This window comes from Ceratosolen solmsi, unplaced genomic scaffold, assembly GCF_000503995.2.
Source record: "Ceratosolen solmsi marchali unplaced genomic scaffold, CerSol_1.0 scaffold10, whole genome shotgun sequence".
NCBI classification, from domain to species: Eukaryota; Metazoa; Arthropoda; class Insecta; order Hymenoptera; family Agaonidae; genus Ceratosolen; species Ceratosolen solmsi.
In genome coordinates, this window is record NW_011948412.1 from 9668102 (window position 1) to 9693537 (window position 25436).

Genomic DNA, 25436 nt, shown 5'->3' on the forward strand with positions numbered 1-25436 from the left:
TTATTATTAGAAGCATACCTTACCTACCCATCATAGTCACAGTTAAAAAGACAAGAATTTTTTAACGATTTTCCAGGTATCGTAAAACTGAACAAAATAACTAATTTTTATTCGATATATTTTATTGATAAAGGGTGAAACAAAAATCAGAATCGAAGAAAATTTATGGATTAATTTAATCAAGCATGTATCTCATATAATGGATTTCAAAGTAAAAAATTTGAATTTTTTTTTAACGATTTGTGTGTCTATCATTAAGAAAAATCTTTGAATTTGATGAATTAAAATATGAGGTCTTTATACTATAATTCATCGAAACCAAAATCATGTTGTTAAATAATTATTTATACATTTATATATATATATATATATATATATATATATATATATATAACAATATAATTTGCGTTGATATGTATATAAGAACATTTATTTTTTATATTACATTTACTTAAATTTAACGTATTTTCGTATCTTTCGGAGATTTCATAATTAATTTTCATATTAGATTTCATAATAATATTTCTAATTCATTCGATGTCGTAATATTTTTTATATTTCTCTAAAAACTAATTGGAAAAATGATTATCGATTAATTGAAATATTTAGAACGGCCATATTTGATAATATAAATTAACTCGGATTATATAACATTTAAGTCGATGAATCATTAAAATTTTATCTGCGTGAATTTTGAGAATTATTAATTATCATGATAGTCCAACATTCTATAGGTTTAATTGAATATTTTAAATGAAACGATTAGATCGATATTTTAATATTTTATCTATTTTCTTTTAAATTAGTCGAATAATAATAATATACATTATGCAATAAATGCTATTTCATAATTGAATATTGAATACAAAATCGATGAAATAATTTATCGAGAAATACAAAGGATGAGTTTACAATTATTTGGTAATAACACTTGATGTATTGTAATATTTCAAAAGTAATAAGATCGTCGGAATAACTTATATTGATTAAAAAGAAAGCGAAAACAAAATTACTATATGTTACTAAAATGAAATTTTCTAATACGCAATAAATTAATACTTCATTATTTTTACATTCAAATGTTGTTTGCTTAAAGCTGGAGGTAAAAAAAAATGTTAAAAATACACCATTCTATTTTAATTTCGTAAATATAATTTCTACTGGAAACATAAAATGTACGAACCTGTTTAATGAAAATTAATATTATATATTTGGTATGAAATTTACTTTTATAATTATACAGAAGAAGAAAAAAAGTAATATACTTCACTTACAAACATACAAAATTTTACAAAAATTAATCCGAATTTTCCGAATTCGGAATACTATAGAATTCATATTCTGTAGAGCTGGTATTTACAATATTTTGGACTTTATCTAATCGACTAATTAATAAATTCTGTGGGAAACGATTGCAAAATAATGCACGTTTACGTAATTTTAGGTTCGATTTCGTACCAAAATCCGTTTTTTTTGAAGGCAATAAAGCCGAAGTACTTGCTGTCTCTTTTAGTAAAAGATCTTCGTCTTTCACCATATGGGCTTTTATATTATTATCTGAAACATTAAATTAAAATATTTACCTACTAAGTGTCACTCTTAACGATATAATATCAAATTTTATCATTTCATCGATCAACAGAATAATATTAAACATATATACATATATTAAAAAAAAAAAAAAAAAAAAAAAAAAAAAAAATAAAAAAAAAATCCAGATTATACCTTAATAATTATATTGTATGAATGGTTAAGTTTTTTATTTTTTTATTGTAGAGAAAAAAAAAATGTTAAATTTGTAGGTTTATTGTATTCATATAATTAGGAATCCTCCAAACAGTGATGTTTCAAACGAAATTTGCTGCTTTCTTCAATGTATAAAATTTTGAAGTTAATAGATATTTTGATTTCATTGTACTAAATCATTTATTAAATGTAATGAAAATTTAATAAATATTAGTTCAATAATGACAAACTGTATGATAATATTTTTGTAGAACGTTACTTATTTTTAGACAGAAAAATTGTTCGATTATTGGACAGGGGCTGGAGGGTAAACACTTTAATTAAAAATAATCAATGTTTTAAAAAAATGTACAAAAGATTGTTATAGAACGAAAATGTATTTATATTAATATCGAAGAAATAATATAAACAGAGATAAAAATAAAGAATAAAATAGGAAAAATTTTAATTAATGCATGTGGAAAGTGTACGTAAAGGTAAGATTTAATAAAATTCTTTTAATTATCTTTTCAATTTGTTCGTTAAAACAACTTGCACGTTTCAATTGTTCTTTATAAAATACCAATGCATAAAATACAAACTGCAAATCTTTTGATAAAATTGACTGAAAAATATTAACTTATTTAATAATCTAGGAGCCTATATTTCGATATACATAGTATCGAATACATTAAATTATTTACTTAAAAATTGGCAAATTTTCATAATAAAATGTAAGATTTTTTTTCATTTCGTTGATAAATCAATCATTTCATATTTCTAATTTATAAAAATCATTATACATTAAAGAGCGCCATAATGTTACATTGGCTTGAATTTTCATATTAATACTTGCCTTTGGTAAGTGTGGAATGGTGGGGGAAAAAATTTTTCGCGCTCTCCGCGTCACTTTCAAAATGTTCCAGTATATCGATTTCGGAAAAATTCTCTTCGCTACTCGATTCGCTTAATAGTAAATTATCAAATATGTTTCTTTGGAGTGAGGATTTGGATCGAATATCATTATCAGGGTTTTTCTTTGATCGATTAATATTGTCCTCGATTAATAAAGGCTCGAATCCTATAAATCTAAAATTATAGAATAATCATGCTTAGGCTAAATAATCAGACGTTACGAATGCCATGTAATCAAGCATTTTCATTAGATCTCTAAAATTATTGTTATATAAATTAATATTGTATTGTAATATATCGTTGTTGGCCCCATTCGATCAGCGCGTGCAATTGCTATTTGAGCTACGAAATTTCCGTTCTCCTTATAAATCATGCGCATAATATTATGGAAAAATAGGAAAAGTCTAATTTATCTTACTTATACGAATTGATGATAGTAATAATAATAATATTTTATTACTTGTTAGAACTTTGATTGTCCGTGTGCTTTGTGTTACAATTGTTGCTTTGAAAATATGAATGTAATTCCGTAGACAAAGACTTTTGTAGTCTTTTGTTAGTAGACAAGTGGTCGAAGAATGCCGTTCTCGATGTTTTTTCGAAAATCGCATTCCAATTTTTCGACATAAAGATAAGTAGTGGCTGACACTTTTTATCGAGCTAAAACAGCATAATAATTTTGAGTTTGAGATTTAATTGATCGATATTCCAATGTGAAAATATAAGAATTTACTTTTGTGTTTAATCCAGGCCTGTACGGTCGTGTAATAATCGACGCTATAAAGTACTCGCTCAGGGCGCATAAAACATCATTGGAAAATTCTTCCTTATCTCTAGGCTGATCTATTAAAGATAATCTATTGATGAGAAGCGTTAAAAGTGCCAAAACTTCGAACTCCGTTCGGCTCAATGCCTTTACCGACCTTAAATACAGAATGGAACAAGTAGAATAAATTTTTTAAGCGCAGTAACTAAATAAAAATTGTTTACGTCAACAAACAAAGTTTAACGGATAAAATAATAGGTAATGTGAGTTGGGCTAGTTTTACATGGATGGACAGTAAACAAATGTCTCCATTTACGAAGAATTTTGATTGTGATGGTAGTAAGCGTGAGCCGCCCGCCTCCCGCGGCTTCGGCTTAGAAGTATTTTCGTTCCATGCACGGCAGTGCACGAATGAGCCAAAGTCAAGCAAATTCGACGGCCTGCCGTTGAACAGAGAGAGAGAGAGAAAGAGAGAGACATACACCACTCTAAGCACCGTATAATATATATATATATATATATTTATTTATACATATATATATATTTACATATTTATACATATATATATATATATATGTTTGATTTGCTCACACGGAAATCCTTTCAATAACTTCCTCAGTTCTGGAAAATGCCGAAGCTCCGCAAGTTTCGCCGATGGTTTTCCAATGTGAACCTTCAAAAAATCCTCACATACATAAACGCATCATTTTTCCCTCCTCTCGAACCTCGTTAAAACTTAATCCACCACCACGATCCCCTCGCCCGGCATCACTCGAGCCTCATTCACGCACACAACAGCCCACAGTCAGTAATACGCCCCGTTCTTATACCCACCCGCTCTAATGGTTCGAGGTAACATTAACCAAGTGAAAATTTATCGTCGTACCTTGGAGGAGAGGCTGGGGTAAGCGACCGAGGAAATGACGGAGGAGCCACAGTGGTGCTCCGGCAGGTGTCTGCACGGGCATCAGCCACCGACCTGCCTCGAGCTTAGCCATCAAGCTGATTCTCTGGTGCAGCGTCCCTTGGCCGTCCGATCCGGATCTACATAAAAAAAAAAAAAATAAAAAAAAACAGAAAAATACAAGCCACCCTTGTATAATCGTCTTTTTAATCGTCCAGCCCTACAACGAACGATCATTTTACTTTAAAGCGAGCAGGATCCTCGATATTTTATTAACGTTCGTGCCCTCGTTACACGACTCGGCAACATCGTCACCCTTGGCACTCAAGTACGCCTTAAGATACAAGTCCTGAAATAAAGGAAATGCTGTGTAGCGTAGTGATTACGCGCTAAGTGGGATAGAGTGGGAAGGAGTGGGGAGAGGGGAGTGATGGGGGAAGGTGGGGGGGGGCAGACGCCCGTGTAATAAATCCGGGATCTCCGGGCAATCGAAGAAGCCCAGCGGACTTTTCTTTACTTTCAAGCCACTGTGGAAGATGCCGTTGTCGCAAACATCGCTCAGCGGCTCGCCGAATTTCAATCTGTAAATTCAGTCACTCGTGTACAGTGCTCACCAAAATCTCAAAAAAATTAATCAAACTCACTTTGGATTCTCGGGAATTTTAAAGATATCGAAATGTTCCATGTTTTATGAGAAACGTTGGACGATTAGCTGCATGGCATGGCACGTGCTGTCACTTAACCTTGAATAACGCAATCGCGGCATTACTAACGTACCGATGGGCACTAATGGCGCTCAATGCGCTCGACATAAACAAATGAAAGGTCAACATGTTGCTACTGCTACGAATCAAAATTATTTTCCCCTCTTGCTTAGCTTTATTATAACGCTCACTTTATTTCACAATTCATTAGCATCGCTCTTATTTGCTCGTTTACATTTTACATTATGCGCTCTACCTGCGCATAATCATATACACACAATCATAAATATATATATATATATATATATGCAGAGAGAGAGAGAGAGAGAGAGAGAGAGAGAGAGAGAGAGAGAGCCGCGCGCATATATAAATGTAATATAGTATGACTGGTGATGCGACGACATGGGTACGGCACATGGGGTGGGGGTCTAGGGTCGCCATCGAACGACGTCCAAAAGGGTTTGCCTGTGTCTCTGTAGCACTTGGTTCTTGCCGACGGCGATGTTCTCGATGAGGCTCTCGTACTTGAGTAGCATTCTACGACCTTCGGGCGCCTCCGCGACATTCGTTAAAATCTGTAAAGACAGGAGTGAACTTAGTAGAGCCTTCTCTCTTGCGCGCGCGCGCGCATATCCCACCCACGCAGCTCAAGGCTATGCACCATGCATTATTCATAATGCAGATGCGACGTCGAGGCGATGGTAGTGGGTTTCAACGTAACGACGAGGCAAGCGTCACCGAATTAAGAGCTCGCTCGAGTTATTATTGACAGTGCCTTTATAAGCGTAAGGACCAGCTCCTGAGAGGGACAGCACTTCTGAGTGAGCGTGAGCAGCAGAAAGGAGGGCATCCTCAGCTCCAGGAGACGCAGCTTGCCACGACTCGTAATCGTAATGAACGACATGACCCGGGCTGCTTCAAGGTTCACATACTCCCTCTGAAAATTCATTGACATGTAAAAAGTACCGAGATCTCCTTATACTCACTCCCTCACTTACCTCGCCTACCTCGCCTACCTACCTATCTACCTATCTACCTATCTACCTATCTATCTATCTACCTACCTACCTACCTACCTACCTAACCCCCCCTCTCACTCTCTCTCCTATCTACCTATCTACCTATCTACCTATCTATCTATCTACCTACCTACCTACCTACCTACCTACCTACCTACCTACCTACCTACCTACCTACCTACCTACCTACCTAACCCCCCCTCTCACTCTCTCTCTCTCTCTCTACCCAACCTCCAACAATCCACTATCCCAGCACGTACACACACACACACACACACACACACACACACACACACAAACCTCACCTACCTAACATCTTCCTCCTCACGACGATCCCTCGAGCTTAATTATTTTTCATAACGACTCTTTTTCCGAAATGCAATCGCGACGTTTTCACTCCTTCTTTTGAGCACACTTTTTACGAATGTTGCATCATTGTTCGTTGTTCGCTGATAATGAGAAAATTTAATGTCACGCTATAGGATATAAATCTCATCGGATCGTTTAATATTTTAAAATATTAGTCCCTGCATCTCGACAATACGTCGCCCAACCATATTTTATGAAATTTTCCTTGCCTACAATAATACATTGGGAATGAATTTATTTAAAATTAATAAAGGCACTTGATATCGCGACGTGTGCCCTATATGCACTCGCAACATACCGATTTAACGTTAATTCGGTGAAAGTATTGGTAATCGGCCGTTATAATCAAATCACTTTTCAAAATAATTGTTAATTTGCCGAGTGTATTTGTTTCGATACTGTAATTCTTATTGGTAGTGCGCATGCAATTTTAGTCGAGACATCGATCAATTTTTAAATTATCGATTGGAAAAAGTATGCGCGTAGTATAATTAATGGAATTGATACAAGTCTGCAGCACGTAACAACGAGAAAAAATTAAAAAACATTAATGTCGTAAATTATAATAATCGAGCAGGAGTAATTTATCGATAATTATCAATCGCATTGTATAAGACTTGTACGCTTGTATATGACAAATTGATAGATTTGACGATCTACGACAATCTAAGAAACGACATGTAATGAAATATTTCCAATTACTTTTCATTTTCTTTTTGAAACTTTTAAATATTATCATGATGATTAATAATAAATTACGCTTATTACTAATTCGTGGAGATGTTGTTGAGTAATTTAATATTATTTTACTATAACATACTATAAAAGGTAAGGTACATTGTAATTTCAGCAATTAATGAATATTTCTGAATATCTAATAAATTAAAGCATAAATATATTGCAGATAATTGCATTCAATTATGCCCCAGTAAATTTAGAGAGACTAATAATAGTAATAAAGTTTTTTCTTTTCTTTAATAGAGTAATAATAAATATTTATATTATAATTGAATACCAGCTAAATGTTAAATCAAGTCTTTTGAATAATCGATTGAAGAATACAAACTTGTGCAAACGTGTATTGCTCTCTAAAGCACAAATCGAATTACATAAATTATTCGAATACAAATAATACCGTTGTATTTCTTATATAACAGATGATATTTTCCTTAATAAAATTATAGATACGGGTTATGCTGTAAACACAAAGAAACGTAACGCGAATTAATTATTAACTAATATATGCATATACATCTATTTATTTATACAATTAAATTCTTTATCATATGAATAAATAGAATTAATGATACATTGCGCTTTAAATTGCATTAAAATACAATTATATAGTACTAAAAATCTAAGTATTTTAAATATATTTCAATATATGTATATGAATATAGTATGAAACACAGTTCTTTATTGTTTGTTTATTGATTCGATCTAGTTAATATAGACCGGAGATTGTAAATATTAAAATATACGGAAAGTTTTTCTTATTATTCTTATATATTCGTAATAACGTACAGGAAATCTTGTTAAGTGAGTATTTTGTGTGTGCGTGTGTGTGTGTGTGTGTGTGTGCGTGCGTGCGCGTGGAGACTTAAAAACATAAGTAACATAAATGATTGAGGAAAATCAGCCATTCACACGCATGTTCGACATTAAATATCGATTTGTTCTTAGTGCATTATAATTAATTTCAATATCTTCTTCGTTGCCATTGGCTTAATAGTTAATTATAGCGTTAAGCTCAATGTTCCATCTATATTATTATAATATTTTATCACCTTTCAGGTTTTCAACATTTACATAATCATAAGGAGGTGTGCTTTTTACTTGGCTTATACCTCGTTAATCAAGCTATGAAATCATTACAGTAACTTTGATTCTATATAAACTTTAATGTACTTGTAAAACTTTACTTATTAAGAAAATATGATTAAAATATATCGTATTACTTCCTTCAAAATTCCATTGAAATTTTTCAGTAACCGGCGTTATACATTAAATTTCATGCGTATCGACTCATTAACTCGATACGTTAACGAAGAAAACAGAATCCAGTTACACGATAGAAAAAATAATAATTTATAAGTAATTATTTATTTATTTATTTATTTATTTATTTATTTATTTTATTTTATTTTATTTATTTATTTTTTTTTTTAATTTATACATGCAATTATTGCAAATATCATCATCGTTTTGAAATATATAATATTTTTTTTTTATTTTATGCATTACATAAATCCATTAAATTTGGATTGGAGTCTCAAATGTACCAATACTTTTATTAATAATAATCGGCATTTCTATCTATAATACCGAAAATTTTATAATTAATATTGAATAGCGATTAAAATATAGATTTTCTAATAAATATATATATATATATATATATATATATATATATATATTTATTTATTTATTTATTTGGTAATTGTATTATGCATATTAATTTATTATTGTAAATATATAATTCAAATGATCAAAAATGTTTTAAGTGTATATTTGTATATACAGTACTTAAGTATTTAATAATTTTATTCATATTATTTAGCTCTCTCCCTCTTATAAAATAGTTTTTTATTTTTTTGTCCAATTACATACAATGGCTAATCCAATTGTAATATTAACCATTAATATACCATGTATACATTACGTTTATTAACAATAATTAATCGAAATTAATGATATTATTGTTGAAGATAGGGTAATATGAATTTAAAGCAAATATAAATTTTAAAGTCTCGTTCATAAACATTATTCGAATGACTTATACTATTTATATAATTTTATCGTGAATAAAGTTTGCGTTACGTTAAGATAAAGTAATTAAAAATGAAATTTATAATAATTAATTTACGTTAATAATATTAATAAAATTCTTAAAAATATCTTAAATTCATAAAATCAATTAATATTTTGTATTTAATTCAATTAATATTATTATAATGTTAAGCTATGTGTGCGTATATATAGATGTGTAATTATATAATTAAGAGGGGACATTGAATTAGGAAAACATACTTTATCAGTTAACAATTCCTTCAATTTGACTAGTAAGTCCAATTCGAGTGCTTTTTGTTTTCCGCTTAGATCCTCGCATAATACGCGCAAACAGGACAATGATTTGCATAAAAGAATTTCGTCTTTTCGACTCAACAACGCCACTATTTCGTCAAACGAGCCATTTTTTATGGCAGCTGCTTTGCTGTTTCGATGAAACAATAATTCCAATATGCTCAAATAAATGATCTGAAAAAATTAGGCTTAAATTATCATCTGTCTTAGGACTTTATATTGTCATTCTAAAAATAATCTACCAATATGTCCTTTCTCTCGTTGGTAAGCTTTCCGCTTATAGCTTTCACGAAACCATAGATGCACAGCTTATCCGCCGCTGCATGCACATTAATCAAAGCACAATGTAATGAAAATAATAAAACGTAGAAATGTTTATGGGCAAGGATATATTAATATGATAATAAACCGGAATTGTTGTTAGCGAGAGCTTCCAGGACACGCGCTACTTGCAAGCGCACAGCTGCCAAAGAATCGTCGAGGCCTCTCGATAAATTAGCGACAGTGGTAAGATTCTTCAAAATTGCCTCCTTTCCCGATACCTGATTTGCTATTGTTGCATAAGCCATTGCCACTCGTTCCCGCAGGTAAGGATCATTAGATACTAAGAAATCTGTTAGACTGTACGAGGCTTTGCTTATTGTCGGAAAATCTCAGGGCTAATTATTATGGGCTATAAAATGGTAAGTAGTAAAGTTGGAAAAGTGAAAACTTTTCTTTTCTCTCATTTTTTTTTTTTTTTTTTTTTTTTTTTGTTTTTTTTTTGTCCTTTTAATAATGTCGTATGACAATCTGTTATTTCTCAATATTTTTATTTCTAAATTCGCAAAGCTTAATACATTCAATTCACGACTATCACATTTCTTTATTAGGCGAATAATTTGCAAAATATTTCATTAGATTTTTTTAAAATTTTTTTTTCATTTTGTTCATCCTTACTTATTATTGTTTGAAAACTATCTCTATACAATTTGGAAATTTATATGCGTGTACTTTACACATTGACCGTGTTGTAATGAATAAAGTGAAAATCTGTCGATAATAAAGTAGGACATTGTAAATGACATTGTAAATGAATTTGAACGAATCGATGTGGGAAAGGAAAGACTTAACTTATTGAAAAGAAAAATGTATTTGCCTCGTGTGGATAATTAGAAAATTCATCAAAATGTAATAAGCTAGTAATAGGGATATAATGAATCGATGATGTAACCTACCTGTTGGGGATATTTAATTGAATAGCTTCGGACAATTTCTCGGGATAACACAATAGATCCGTTAAAGTCGTTAGCGCTTGTCTTACAATCAGAGGATCATCGCTACCCAATTCCATATTCTTCATGTATCACATTTATATTTAAAGATTATCAATTAATTAAACAGGCCTCATCAAATATTCGAGCATTTTTACAATTACGAAAAAGTCTTACGAGTTTCGGCAATGCAAATTGTTTAAAGCCACACTTTGCCCTCGTTACGTCGACATGTGGAGCAAAGCATTGTGGTTGTATCGAAGTAACTCGTAAAAATTCTGAATTTCGGCCGCCACGCGTGTATTTCTCTTGCAAGGCTAAATTATCAATTAATTATTTAATTATAATTAACATTATTAATTAAATTGGAATTGTTTTCATAATTGTTTGCATAAAAAATCCGGTATATATTATTGCAATTTAACCTTTATAGACTGTTCGATTGACAATTATTTTCGACGTCTGCAAACTGAGTCCATTTAGATAGCTGTTCAATTGTGGATGTGGATACATGTTTATTGTATGATTAATTTGATATTGCGCAAAATAACAATGAGATTTTTATCGCGATATCGTCAAATAGTATTATTCCCTTCGATCGAAATATTGATAAATTGAGTAATGGGAGAGGAGACAAATGACAAAAGACAGTAGAATAATTATGTTTACATATTTATTCACAATTCATGGTATATCGCGTACATGTAGCACGTAATCACGTACTTTTTACAAAGAGACATACATCGTCGCGTCGTTACATAATATTCTTATTCTTTATAATCATATAAAAATAATTCGATAAAATTCAGTCATTAGCAGTCGCGCGCTTATAACAGCCCTCATTTTCATAATCCAGTGCAAAAGAAGAAAAATTTTCTCCGGAATGAGTATTTCTTATATTTACAAAATGAAAATTCATTATATATCGTGTGAGAAAACTGTAATACGTTTAAAGAATTTAAATACTTTGACAATACATATCGTCGAGCTTATTTAAATGTTGGATGACGGTCAATTGTAAAATGGAAAAAGAGTGACTGTTGTAAACGAACGGATCCTTCGACTCGTTTGTTGCGTCTGTATAAAAGGACTCTAGCGTCATTATAGTAAATTAAAAAATACATTAGACTTAACTAATTGTCGTTCGATTGTCATTCCATCAAGCAACGCCAACATTATCCATTGGAATTAAGCCTTTGGCTTATGCCTCTGCAACATAGAAAATAGGCCATAAGCCGTTAAGCATCTCTCACACAATGCTAAAAGAAATTAACTCGAATGGTTGAATTTATACTTACGCTTTTGTCATGTCGATTGACGACCTTACAGTGAGGACGACTAATTAACTCGACGGCATAACCATCCGCAACTTCGATACCACATACGCAGTCTTCGTCAATCTCAACCGTGGCGAGATTCTCGGCTATTCTCCGAGCAGCCACCTTGATGTATTGTGCTTGTTGATTCGGTTTCGCTTCCAAAAAGTTGTGTGTGCTAAACGCTGCACCACCAGTCTGCAATGAATATCCAACATTGTTATAACGAGGCTGCCAATGGAACGGAGCAATTTAGGATCGATTGCGTCGTTAAAGACGATGCAGGAAAGGAAATATACAAAATATATGTGGCATAGGGAGAGAGAGGGAGAGAGAGATGAAATGTTAAATTAACGCTTACGTTAACTGCAAAAACGGCACAAACATCAGCCCCAGCGAGTGCGAGATTACTCTTCAACTCTGCATTACCTTCCAGTGGTTTCTTCTTGCTATCGGCAAACGTGTAAGCGTACTCTTTGTCAAAACCAATGACATTCTTCTGTGGTTTTCCCGAAACCTCGAGGTCCTTCAAGGGCGACACGTGATAATACGTCAAACCCAATTGATTATACACGTCGCGTCCAAGGAAAAGTCTATAATCTTGGAACTACAAGATGAAGAGTACGAAGGCAATTAAGAAGGTGAAACGACAATCTTGGATCAATATTGTAAAAAATCGTAAGAGGATTAGACGAAAGGATATATACCGAAAATGGAGATAAGGGACTCTTTTCACAGGGCAAGCTAATAAGCCCGACCACGACTTTGGCTGCGGCTGCTCTAAACGGATACCTAATTGCTGCTTCATACGCATCCGTCACTTTAAACGTACCAAGCTCAACGTCCAATCTTTGTCTCAGATATTTCAGTTTCTTGTAACTTATCTTGTCTTCTTTCGCGTCCTACGTAAAGGAACATTCGGAGAAGAGAGATAAAGAGATAGAGAGAGAGAGAGAGAGAGAGAGAGAGATAGATAGAGATAGAGAAAAAAAAACATGTATTATTTTACGCCAGTTGCTGTTATTTTCATTAAAGTCCTTTAATCTTAATTATCTTACGGTAGAGAGATTTTACGTTAGAATTACCTGGAACGATATCAAGGCCTCGCGTACATTGCTGAACGTCATGTGATTAATATCGCCGCCTTCGATGTTCACGTTATTATTGGATGTGTAATATCTCGGCCATTTCATACCCTCGCCAAAGCCAATGAGACCGATAAAAACGTCCCTTCAAAAATAATGAAAATTTCTATTAGCCAATGGATGTACAATCGATACGGCAATACGTCGTAACCGACGCGTGCTTGTCAAACTTACGTAATTCCTTGCTGCTTCAGCTCAGTTCTAATTTCGCCCATCAAAGGCTTCACGAGTTCTTTGAAAGCCTTTTCATTGTCAGCCTCTTGCTCAACAACAAATATAATGTCAGCCTGCTTTCTAGGGATCTTCACGCTAAAGCTATCGCCACCATCGATATACGAATCTCCAACTTTACACTGAACTGCAATATCCAAAGTAATTTATAATAATTATCATGTAATAATAATTTCATCGATCGATGGCATTACAAAACCAGCCCTTCCAATCGTCTGCAATTTACTTAATCAACGTACCGCAATCTTTCGGGGGATTGATCGATATATCCCGTGATGAGCAGAGTACCGTGTAAGAATGCGCGGCGATGCACGCTCCGGATTTCTGTCCAGAGCCGATCAATTGATCGCACACCTGCCGGAATGCTTTAGGATCCACGTAATTGAAGCACGAGCTGTTAATAAAGAAATTATTATACATACATATATATATATATACATCTTCCTACGTTATTAACAATAAAAAAATTCAACACAATTGTACAATGAAAAAGAAAGAAAAAGAGAAGTAAAAGAAAAGAAAAAACTCGTCAATCAGCTCAAACAATAAGATATAATCGATTGTGTCGTATGAACCTTAATTTGGAGTCGCTGGAGAAGTATTTGGAACAAATTGGAGCTCGAGCTGCCTCGCCTTCCTTAGACGATGTCGCGGCGCACGACGGATTGAGCTTGTAAGCGTTTCCAAAATCGCTGGTACTCGCAGTTACTTTACCGCTTGGTAGGATATAATCATCGGATGGCTCGTTATTGGCATCTCCGAGAAGACCCCGAAGTCTGCCATGATAGAATCCTGATACTTTCAAGTAACAATACAAGCCCGAGCCGATCTTGCACACAACTTTAGCTCCATATTTCGATTTAATTCTTCGGAATGGCGTAGCCAAATAGGCTTCTAAATTCTTTGTACTTGCTGGATAATCGGCTGGCTTATTGTTAATCAGTATCTAAGTATAGAAAATTAAAAGGGGATGTTGATGTGGATGTGGACGGGGGGGGGAGGAGGAGGAGGAGACGGAGGAGGAGGAGACGGAGGAGGAGGAGAAATAAGAAGAAGAAATTTTATTAGTCCGTAGGGGTTAAAGCTATCGAGGATTACAAGTTAATTACGTACGTTCCCGTTACTCTTAATCGTGGCACTTTCGCCTGGCTCGGTAATGGTGACGCTAACAAGATTACCATTAGCGTATTCTCCAACGACAGAGAAGTTTCCATCTTGCATGTCTTGCGCCAGTATGTAGTTGCAAGTTCCCGAGAATACGAATTGTCTGCCATCGAATGTAATGACGTAGCCTCCGTCGCCGAAAAATCCGTATTTCTTGGATGGTGGAAACATATCGTGAGCATGATGAATTGGCCTAAGGATACGCAAAATTAATATATATATATAGATGATTGAATGGGCATTACAAAAATAAAAAACAATAAACAAAAAACAAAATAGTGCCAATACATATGTTAAGTATATATTAACCTGTAAACGTAGTAAAGATCGGAGACTGATGGAAGTTCGCGATTGAGCAATAGTTTCAGTACGGACAATCGGATAGTCGAAAGGCCGGGCAATTTTCTTAAGTAACTAATATCGACTGGGAATTGAGTCTCCAAGAAGCCAAAAACATTCTCGACGGTGGCGTGCGACTGTAAAAGATGAATAATCGAGCGAATTGCATTCCAAGCTTGAGAGTAGATCTTCTTCACTTCGCTCGAATCGTCAACCTATGATCAATAATAATAAAGCATTTTAAAAATAATGCACGACATTGCATTATCAACGATATTACGTTATAAGAAATTTAATAGATAACTAGAGGAGTGAATTTATCAAACATCGCTATAACATCGACATTTTTCCATTTTTACTATTGTTACTCTCTCTCTCTCTCTCTCTCTCTCTCTCTCTCTCTCTCTCTCTCTCGATAAATTATATCTCATCGCCGATGCTTACTATTACAGTCATGATAAAGTACGAATTAATTTTTCACTCGACAGTTCAATGATAAAGGCTTACGAATTCTAAATAACAACGTACATCGTGGTGCTTGACGTGCTTAAGAATGTAGTTGTAAACAGTGGTGAAGAAATCTTTCAATTCTTGCGTAGGCAATAAGTTTTTGATGTTGTTGCAGAATTCCTCGATTGGGCCGATAATGTAGTCGGGCAGTCTGTAATTAACGATCTCCTTCAGCATCCTCTGCGCTACTTCATAAATAGGAAGTGCCCGGACCTGCTGTACCAGCAACTGGACGAATTCTTTCACTTCTTTTTCAATTTGAGTCGCGCCCTTGACAACGATTTTCGCGATGTCTTGGATGAGCTCCGATGCGACGGATACTAGCTCTTCAATGTCCTTTTGATGCTCGTTCAAGACTTTGAGAATGGCCTCGACGTAAGCTGTGGCCAATTTGCAGGCCGTGTCGAACACGGTTACGCAAACTTTAAAAACTTTGTCGAATGATTCCTTCAATTGCGGATATGTCGATTTGATGGCTTGTTGCAATTTATTACAGATATCGTTAAGTTGCTCCTGCAGCTCTTCAAAATGTTCAGCGAATTTCTTTACGGTCTCGGTGATCGCCGCTATAAGTCCACCGAACGTCTTATTCCTGTAATTTTCACATAGTTTCGTTATTTATGAATATAGTGAGTGAATATAGTGAATAATCAATCTCTCAAGAGCTTACAGAATGTCTTGAATTTCTTTAATTGTTTGATCAGCGTGAAGTTCATTTTTAAGTTTGACCAGCTCGGCCTCAAAGTACGTTACTAAGGGCTTGAAGCTTGGTTTAGCCTTTTTCAGATGTTCAAAAAAGTCTGTCAGTTCAGCGACAACTTCCTTGCCAATTCCCTCGCTAACTTGTTTAAGTTGCTTAATCCGCTCGACGATCTGCTCGCGGAATTTATTCTGTGCACAATTCATAACAATTAAAAATTTATATAAATTATATAAAAAAAACAAACAAACAGACAAACAAACAAACAAATAGAGAGAGAGAGAGAGAGAGAGAGAGAGAGAGAGAGTGAGTTGATTTGTTAGGTTTGTTAGATTCGTTAGATTTGTCAGATTTGTTAGATTCGTTAGGTTTGTTAGATTCGTCAGATTTTTCAGATTTGTTAGGTTTGTTAGGTTTGTTAGATTCGTTAGATTCGTTAGATTCGTTAGATTTGTTAGATTTTCCAGATTTGTTAGGTTTGTTAGGTTTGTTAGATTCGTTAGATTCGTTAGATTCGTTAGATTCGTTAGATTCGTTAGATTTGTCAGATTCGTCAGATTTTTCAGATTTGTTAGGTTTGTTAGGTTTGTTAGATTAGTTAGATTTGTCAGACTGTAATAAGACAGATGGTATGGTTTTCTATTTACCACTGTGGCGATAATGTTCTTGTTGTTGTAAGCAAAGTCGGGCTTCATAAATTTGCCCTCGTCCAGATGTATTAATAGATGGAACAAATCTAATTTGCTTCCATCTTTGAAGGCATCGGCATGAATTTCAGCAAGCTGCCCAAGAACAACTTTCCCATTGGCAACGATCTTATTCTTCCCATCGTCTAAGCAGAAAACATTCACCAACGCTTTATCGACGAGTAACGCAATTGCAAACGATATAATAATGATGAAATCAAATGACAGCAATTTACCTTTACGGCCCAAGTCGAATGTAAAACTATTGTAGTCCTTGAGCTCGTAATTTATAGCAACGGGTGGTTTGCCGAGCAGAGAGAATTCAGTCTCGAATTTGTGCGAATGCTTTGAGACGCTTATGGCTGTGTGAGATTTGACAAGCTCCTTATCCGGTATGTAGGCAAATAGATCGATTTGTTCGAGATTAGCTATAAGATAGGCGCCGAGAGATTTTGGTTTTTGATTCTTATCCGTGTAGAATATCGCTGATCCAAGATCAATGGAGTATGGCTTGACTGCGTAGTGCTGGTCAACTTTAACGTCCAATTGTTGTCCCTTGCTACGTAAATTGAAATTACTCGTAACGTTATAACCTTTGGGCTGTGCGACGCGAACGAGCTTAGCGGTAGCAATGATCTTGTCGTTTTTCGTATTAAATACGTCGATGTCCACATTGGCATCGAGTAACTGTTCACCGCCCACGTGCAATTTTCCTTTCACAATCATATCCTGTTGGAAAAGAAAAGATAATGAAATCCAATTCAATTAATGCCTTTGAGTGACAATTGTTATATAGTACGAGTGAATGTTGGCGCTGTTTGTTGGTGTACCTTAGTTTGGAACGGATAAGTAAATTTGGCTTCACCGTTAATCGCTACGGTATTCTTGTCAACGTTGATGTCGCCAGAGCATATGAGACTCGTTTTCTCGGCAGGCTTGTTCTTTCTATCCAAATACAAGGACACATCGATCTTGTAAGCCCCGGAATGTTTAATGGCGGGAACATCGTGGAAGGCAACAATGGCCAACTCGCGACTGGGTAGTGATAGTACCGCAGCTGTCGAACAATGAATTTTTGAGGAATTTATAAAATTGTTTAACGGCGCGGGAGGAGACAGGCCGCTCCCACTATATTATAATAATAACAAACTCGATTATAATTTAGAGAAGAGATGTCTCGCTTACCGGACTCGCGCTTATTGAAATAAACGTGATAAGTATACTGGGTGCGATCCTTGGAGGAATGAAGATAAAGATTGGCTTGATGATCTAACGAATAGTCGGCATACTTCGTGCCGGACATAAGTCCAAACTCGACGGGTACGTTGAATTTCTTAAGATTCACTTCGACTTGAAGATTGTGATTCAAATGAGTCAGATCTGAGGCAAATTGAGATTCATTGAATGTTCACGCTTGGGTCCGTATTATCGTATTATTATTATTATTATTATTATTATTATTATTATTATTATTATTATTATTATTAGAATATTAATATGTAATCGTTAATTGGTGACGTACGGTCGGTATCGAGGGTCGACTGGAGCTTGAAGTGCGCGCAATCTTTGCTCTGCTCGCAGTAGCTGTTAAACACGTGCACCTCCTTGTCGGAGAGTTTGAGCTCGCCGACGATCGCCGAACGTCCAAAGCTTGTATTCAGTATAATGGCGACTCCGACTTCCTTGTCGGACTCGCGCGTCAGTTGCTTACGGACGTACTTGAAAGAGGAACTTTTTGTGTTCTCGCCGACCTTGAGGCTGCCGCTACCCTCAAGAGTCACTTTCTTGTCCTCTTCGTGCCTTTTGTAATTCGTGCTGCGCATTATAAATTATCGCGGCATTAATTTTCGCACGTTTTCAATGTAGAATTTAGAACAACGGCTAATGGTAAATGACGAAACGACGATGATTTATAATTGCAAATAATGCTAAATAATGAATTTTGTTTCTTTGTTTCTTTCGTTTCATTCGTTTTTTTCGTTTTGTTTTTGCTTTTTTTGTTCTGTTTTTGTTTTGTTTTTTTTTTTTTGTTTTGTTTTTGTTTTGTTTTTGTTTTGTTTTTTTGTTTTTTTTTTGTTTTGTTTTTTGTTTTTGTTTTTTTGGTTTTTTACCGAAAAATTTTCAATCCTACAATTGTTATACGCTCTTAATTGGTAATTTTTACCTTCCAGTAACGAGATTTTTGCCCTCGCTCGTAACTGTAATGAAAATTCTTCGTCCATCTTGGGAACTCGGTTTATTTGCAATTTCTGCATGAATTTTACGATACTTAAACTTATCGCTGTCAAAGTTAACATTGAGGACAAAGTCATCGACGCTTTCCAATTTAACGCGGCCATCGACGGTAATGAATCCCTTGGGTGTCAGCAATTTATAATCGCCTGAATAAACAAAGATGAAAGAATGATATGCAATTTATTGCTATGCGCGTGTGCGCGTTATTGAATAATATTGGAATGATATGAAACAAGTGAGTAAATACCGGAATACTCGTTCTCTCCTAGTTTCTTAAACTTAGCCAAGAGCTCGGTTTTTCCTGCCGGATATGTGAAAACCAAGTGAATTCCAGGCGCCTCCTCTAATTCAATTGCAGTCGTTTGCGTATATTTGACACCATCGACGGTAAGAGAAACTTCTGTTTTTCTTGATTTTTCATTGTCCCTCTATAAGTAATTTAACGTTATATGTACTTTACATTGTTTGCCGACATACAAGCTCATCTGCCATATAAATGATAAATATATGATATGATAATGAAGCACCTTGTGATCGACTTGAAGATCGATGTTCTTCAACTTCTCGAACGGGGTGGTGAATTTTCCATTTACCGAAACCTTATTGAATTCAGGTAGCCATTGTAAATCGACGTTACTCGTAACTTCCTTATCGCCAAATTTGATGCTTCCCTTCTCTTGGATTTTCTTCAAATCTCCGGTCAAATCGTGATTATAATTTTCATTGACGGTTAGAGTTGGCTTGTCCAGCACTTTGAGCGACAATGAGAATGTACGGGCGAACGTACCGAGAGCCTCGAAATTATATTCACCCGAGTGCTTGTAATGAGTATCGATTTTTATTTTCTTATTATCATTGTACGTCAGTATTTTCGATCGAGTAATTTCTACATTGCCGTCTTTAACAATAAGCATGGAATTATCAAATTCGAGTTTAATGTTCTTCAATACGTCACTAGGAAGCTTAGCTTGGACGTCGCCCTTATACGTCGTCGGCTTGTCAATTTCGTTTCCAAATGCATAATTTACGTTACTCTAAAAATAAAAAAGGAAAAATGTTTAATTGGCGCTTAATAATACAGGGAAAAATTATTATGTTTTGTTCCTGTTTTTTCATTGTTTTTATTAGTGTTTGATTTGCATTGTCGGATGAAATTTAATGGTTCGAGGCGTCGATTAATAATGAATAAATGATGATTTTCGTTTTACCTCGATGACAAAGTCGCTCCCTCTATAAGCGGTGCCCTTGAAAGCGACGTTTTTGCGTTCATAGTCGGCTGCGGCGGTGACGCCAGCTGTGTATGGAACGAAACTGCCCGATACTTTGACGTTCGCTGCTCCGGATTTCTTTTCCGAATTGGGTTGCGCGAGATTCTTGCCCGTTATATCGAGTATGAGATCCTTGCCATTGTTATGGACATATTTAATCTGATAGGCAGTATCGAACAGTCGCTCCTTTACACTCGCGATATTAGCATTGAAGTTAACGATTAATTTTTTGCCCTCGCCGCCCTTGGTTACGTAATCGGCTACCTCGAACATGCCCTTAGCTTCAATTTTATCATCTTTTCTCGCGGCTGTGCGATCGATTTTCCACATTAAATATCGGCCATTCGGCAACAGAATGTCGACGATTCCGTTTTGCTTGCCATTGTATAGGTCGCCCTCGCGGTTTCCCAACAAATTGACTTCGGTCTTGTACGTCAAAATTTTAATAACGTTGTTCGATGAGATCGAATTCCTTGTCAAATCGGTCATTGTGTTTATCTCGATTTTTTTGCTCGGATCCTTACTGGCATCGTAAGCAAGTCCTAATTTTGCATTATATTTGCTACCTGATATGCTAACGATCCCGTCGCCCTTTATTTCCCGATTAATTTTCGGGATATTAATTGTAATTTCGGCATTGCCCGTGCCGCTTTTATACGCAAAATGGCCGCTGGTTGTCAAATAATTCTTCAAATTAAGAATAAGATCACCCGTGGGCTCCAGTCCTTTATGAATCTTTAGACTGTAATCGACATACTTAACCCCGTTGCCAATTATTTGAACGTAATTGTTGAGTTTCTCGGGCACGTGCTCAAAACCCGTATCCAGCTTGATTTTCTTGCTATTAAGATTAATATCCGCTCCAACGACTACGTTGACGTCATTTTTCTTCACTTGCCACTTGATTGTCGCGTCGGCTTGATACGTACCGCCGGGCGTTAATTTTAAAAGATTTTCAAATTTACTTGTCGTCTCGTCGACAATCGATCTCTTCGATAAAAGCTTCACTTTATTTTCAAGAACTTCGGCATTGAATTCAACGTCATAGTCACCGACTTTGTTGACATTTATTTTACCAGCAAGTTCCGCCCCGAATTTGAATTTATCATATTTAAATTCCGCTTCGGTTTTTAAGGACTGTTTGTTCAAGGCACCGTCAAATTTCACCACGAGCGCTGCTTTCGGATAAGTGAGCTTGTTCTTCGTTGATAATGAAAATTGGCTGGGCTCGAAATTATATTCAGCGCTCTGGGTGAGCTGCAGTCGATGATCATTCGATTTCAAGTCAGCGCCCTGTACAAAGGCAAATTTATGATCCCATCGTGTCTTTTGGCGATGATAGTCCCATTCGATGCCGAATGAATTTTCCGGATTCTTGGATGGTAAGGCGGAGGCTGATAGCACATACTGATGCTCTCCAAGACGCTTCCCATCGACTTTAAAACCTAATTTTTCATTCGTGTAGCTGAGGCTCACGTCGATCTCAATGGACTTTGGGGTGGAGACGGCATTGCCATCGATTCCAATAATCTTATGACCATTTGAGATCAATTGAACGTCGTTGAATACGTACTTCTTGCCGCCATCGTGATCGGCCACTTCCACGCTTCCCTCGACTTGATGAACTTGGCCTCCCTTGCCACTTGCCTTCTTATCGGCTTTCAAGCCAGCGAGCTTCTCAATGTGCTCGGGGACTTTGTATTCCAAAACAGGCTTATATTTACTTCCCCCTAGCGCCTCAACTCCAACGCGCGCAAAATATTCGATTTGCCCGTTTCTAATCGTCACCGTCAAACTCTGCTCTTGGGCGTCTCGTTTAACGAGAGCCTCCGCCGATGCTTTATTAATCGGCGAATCGAATAAAAATTTAACTTTAAATTCTGGCTCGACGGCAGCCTGCAACATAAGAGAAACATAACGGCTCGTTCGGCTATTCGGCGTTTCCAGAAGAATCTCCAATGAGCGATCTTTAGGATTTTTATCATTATACAAAGCCTTGAAATGATAACTGGTTACGTCATTGTTTTCGACGGTCACGTAGAATTTGAAGGGCCCGTTGAGTGGATACAGGGGTTTCTTTTGTAAAGCGGCGATATTATCGTACGGATAAGAAATGTGGCCACAGACGGTGAATCCCAATGGGGCGGTGAATTGATCAAAGCAATCCGATCTCTCCTTTCCCTTGCTAAACTTAACGGGGCTGTAATTGTTCGGCTTGCCGCTACTGTACAATACATCGCTTGATATACTAATTATTTCCTGCTTTCTCTTTGGTACTCCGAGACTCACGTCGATGCCCTTACCATCGAGGTTCTTAACATTTAAATCGTAACCAGTGGCAGTGTGCAATGTTGTTACGAGCTTTATTCCCGATTCGGCTCCAAAACCATCGGCGACAACGATATCGCCAACCAATTCCACGGACGCACTTGGCTCGATGGCGATTTTAACAGCAGCGTTCTTCGGATTCTTGAAGATTGCCGGAATGTCAATTTTGCTGTTGATCTTTGTGCGTACAACGCTTGAGCCAGTAAGTCCCAAATTCAGAGCAACGCCCAATCCGGTCGGATAGATGAATTCAGCGTCAAGGAAGTAAATGTGCTTTTCAATATCGTAATTTAAGTTTTTTATCTTGTTAACGGCTTGATCGAAGCATGAAAAAATTTTATCAACGATTTGCTGGGAATTGTACGTCTTGCCCGTACCTTCGTAACTCAAAAATGCCAATTCAGCGCCAAACAATTTAATCGACAAATCAAGATCGACATTTTCATCGACCTCGTTACCTCTCAATTGCACGCTATTAGAAAACTTGTCGAGATCCGCTTGCTTTACGTCGCGTTTTGCCCGCATGCTGGTCTCGAAGCGTTTCAAAATATATAACGGCAGCTCGTTTAAGCCCCTGTAGGCATTCTTTGCAATATCCAGCGGCTTCTGAACGGCAACGGTGCCCTTAGGCCCGAAGAAATGCTCGATTAAACGATCGAGATTCTCGGCGCGCGTGCTCAGCTCTAAGAAATTGAAAGAGTGCCCGAAGATTTCCGTGGTTAAGTTCAATGTCGCCGAGCGCGGAACGAAGCTATTTTGACTGAAGATAACGTTCCTCTCGGCTGTAGCGCCAATTCCGAAAGCATCTAAGCTGTAAGATAATTCATTGTTGAATGAAAACTTACGAAAATCCTCGGGGAATTTCGTGCGTGACTTTATTTGGCCAAAGTGCGCCTTGGCATCTTGCTTAAACGGATCGGCCGATGCTCGAAGATTACGCAAGTGCGAAGTTATGAAAGATCCGACCTGATAAACTTTCTCGTTATCCAATACCTCCTTGATCTCTTTCGCAACCTTGACGCAAGGACACGAGACAAATGATAGATAAGTTTTGATTCGAATTTCGCTATCCTCCTCTTGATCGGCAAAGGTCTTGAAAAGTACATTTTTCCAAACCATCGAGCATTTAGTTGGTAAAGCTTCGATCGCAGCGACGCGAACCCGATTGCGAACCCCCTTGTCTGCCGCGATATTCGCGAGCTTTTCCAACGTTGCGTCGTCGAGATACTTAGCGTTACCCAGGCCTTTTAATGCAGCGACGATGACATTTTCATCCGAGCGTTTGTCGGCTTTTCCGTCTTTAACCTTGGCCACGATCTTCTCCAACGCACTCTTAATTTCAGGGACATTTTGACAGGAATGATATTGGCAGTATCTGCCGATTATTTGACCGATACCGAGATATCCTACGCGCGCCAAATTCGGCTGATCCAAAAGCGTCACTATAGCCGTCACCGACGCTAGATTCACGTGCTGAATGAAAGCAAGATTGCTGTAATAAAGAAGGGCTTGCAAATGGCTGATTTCCTTATTTTTGATGAGCTCGACAACGACCTCGGCAGACTCGCCAGTACCAGTGCGGTACAGTGCATCCAAAAGGGCGTTCTTGTCCCTTTCTTTGTCATAGCCGGCGCCAGCTTTTATTCTATGGTAAACCGTGAGAATGTCGTTTTTGTTACTAGTTCGCAAAACTCTGATAAGTTCGGAAAATTTTCGCGCTTCCTCTGGTTTCACAGCTTCCGCATCATCCTTGTGAATTGGCTGCAAAGCTTTTTCAATGCTCTCCACTGATGATTTAATTACTGGATGAGGGGGCTCGAAAATTAGTGATTTTGGCAGTGATACGGGTGCGGTTGGACTGTCCTCCTTTTTCCCCTTGAACGTTAATGTCGTTTCAATAACTGTCTTAGCTCCAGCATCGCCATTACTAAAAGGCCTAAGCTTATATGTTTCCGTTGAGACGGCCTTCTCGAGAACTCCGTTCTTAAATCGCAGCTGAACTTCTTGGTGAGCTCCGACGAGGGGAGTAGATTGAATTCCAGCTGAGGGATTGACCACGCCCGAAAACAGTCCTTGCTTAATATTTTCCCTATTAGAGCAGTGATTTAAATTTCTGTTTTTATGTACAATTTGTACGTCGCCCTCTTTGGTGAAAGTAAAATCTGTGAGGCAACCACCAAGAACGTCAATCTGAAACGAGCAAATATACACATCTTCAATATATACAATATATACAATATATACAATATATACAATATATATATATATATATATATGTAAATTTAGATTAATATTTTTATTTTTAAATTTAAAATTTTTATCCTGATACTTTTTCTATATAAAGAATTTCGATTACTTATGCTTCAAGTGCAATACTTGTTCTGTTTTTTTTTTTGTTTTTTTGTTTTTAATATGTATATTTAGAGAAAAAAATTTGCTTTTAATACTCAAAAAATACGTTTCATTAAAAGTTGTTACGTATATATTCATTACAAGTTCTTATGAACCTTATGAAAATAATTCTAATAAAATATAACTTATGGTATTACAAAGTAAAATTATCTAAATTTGTCGAAACGAATCCTGATATTAATTTCTTAACTTTAATATAAATTTAAATAATCAATAAATATCATTATTAGTCGATTAAAATAATTAAGTGATTTGAAACGATAGTTCCTATTTATTAATCGTAACTTGTAAAAATGTATAGACGATAAATCCGTGATATTATAAGAAATCGTATGAACTACGCATCTGTGTACGTGTCTGTTT

At 35.9% G+C, this 25436-nt stretch overlaps 4 protein-coding genes across 4 annotated transcripts in view; all 4 read right to left on the reverse strand.

Annotated features, from left to right (window-relative positions):
* Positions 1 to 1297: 1297 nt before the first annotated feature.
* LOC105364827 (uncharacterized) lies at positions 1298 to 4995 on the reverse strand. The gene is made up of 9 exons (XM_011502860.1): positions 4955 to 4995; positions 4828 to 4891; positions 4553 to 4659; positions 4293 to 4450; positions 3998 to 4079; positions 3374 to 3563; positions 3101 to 3300; positions 2582 to 2814; positions 1298 to 1557 (listed from the first exon to the last, which is right to left on the reverse strand). Exons 1-9 carry the CDS (start codon positions 4993 to 4995, stop codon positions 1298 to 1300), a joined length of 1335 nt encoding a protein of 444 aa, XP_011501162.1.
* Positions 4996 to 5370: 375 nt separating this feature from the next.
* On the reverse strand, positions 5371 to 11252 carry LOC105364838 (uncharacterized). The gene is made up of 8 exons (XM_011502871.1): positions 11165 to 11252; positions 10917 to 11056; positions 10704 to 10822; positions 9896 to 10107; positions 9729 to 9805; positions 9433 to 9660; positions 5808 to 5951; positions 5371 to 5589 (listed from the first exon to the last, which is right to left on the reverse strand). Exons 1-8 carry the CDS (start codon positions 11250 to 11252, stop codon positions 5443 to 5445), a joined length of 1155 nt encoding a protein of 384 aa, XP_011501173.1. The 3' UTR covers positions 5371 to 5442.
* A 150-nt stretch (positions 11253 to 11402) lies between these two features.
* LOC105364849 (apolipophorins-like) lies at positions 11403 to 13287 on the reverse strand (the record flags this gene model as incomplete). Its single annotated transcript, XM_011502882.1, has 5 exons — positions 11403 to 11948; positions 12038 to 12253; positions 12417 to 12662; positions 12763 to 12957; positions 13141 to 13287. Coding segments are annotated over 5 exons (825 nt in total), but the record flags the coding sequence as incomplete, so codon positions are not given.
* An 83-nt stretch (positions 13288 to 13370) lies between these two features.
* Positions 13371 to 25436, reverse strand: part of apolpp (retinoid- and fatty-acid binding glycoprotein apolipophorin) — a 13324-nt gene continuing 1258 nt past the window's right edge. The window contains exons 4-19 of the mRNA XM_011495720.1: positions 20274 to 24851; positions 19593 to 20099; positions 19313 to 19493; positions 18995 to 19211; positions 18353 to 18645; positions 18016 to 18210; positions 17661 to 17887; positions 17067 to 17559; positions 16792 to 16976; positions 16115 to 16335; positions 15463 to 16036; positions 14905 to 15149; positions 14545 to 14788; positions 14007 to 14377; positions 13671 to 13825; positions 13371 to 13558 (exon numbers count right to left, since the gene is read on the reverse strand). Coding sequence (XP_011494022.1) covers positions 13371 to 13558; positions 13671 to 13825; positions 14007 to 14377; positions 14545 to 14788; positions 14905 to 15149; positions 15463 to 16036; positions 16115 to 16335; positions 16792 to 16976; positions 17067 to 17559; positions 17661 to 17887; positions 18016 to 18210; positions 18353 to 18645; positions 18995 to 19211; positions 19313 to 19493; positions 19593 to 20099; positions 20274 to 24851 — 8874 coding nt within the window. The remainder of the gene's footprint in view (positions 13559 to 13670; positions 13826 to 14006; positions 14378 to 14544; positions 14789 to 14904; positions 15150 to 15462; positions 16037 to 16114; positions 16336 to 16791; positions 16977 to 17066; positions 17560 to 17660; positions 17888 to 18015; positions 18211 to 18352; positions 18646 to 18994; positions 19212 to 19312; positions 19494 to 19592; positions 20100 to 20273; positions 24852 to 25436) is intronic.

Excerpts from the sequence above, each read along its gene's own strand:
- LOC105364827 (XM_011502860.1), bottom strand. The coding sequence starts at position 4,995 with ATGGAACATTTCGATATCTTTAAAATTCCCGAGAATCCAAA. Across the intron at positions 4,080-4,292 it reads ACCCCAGCCTCTCCTCCAAG|GTTCACATTGGAAAACCATC; the intron begins GTACGACGATAA and ends GATTTTTTGAAG. Across the intron at positions 2,815-3,100 it reads GACAATCAAAGTTCTAACAA|ATTTATAGGATTCGAGCCTT; the intron begins GTAATAAAATAT and ends CTATAATTTTAG.
- LOC105364838 (XM_011502871.1), bottom strand. The coding sequence starts at position 11,252 with ATGTATCCACATCCACAATTGAACAGCTATCTAAATGGACTCAGTTTG. Across the intron at positions 11,057-11,164 it reads CAATCGAACAGTCTATAAAG|CCTTGCAAGAGAAATACACG; the intron begins GTTAAATTGCAA and ends TTGATAATTTAG. Across the intron at positions 10,108-10,703 it reads CAATTAAATATCCCCAACAG|TCTAACAGATTTCTTAGTAT; the intron begins GTAGGTTACATC and ends AGCCTCGTACAG.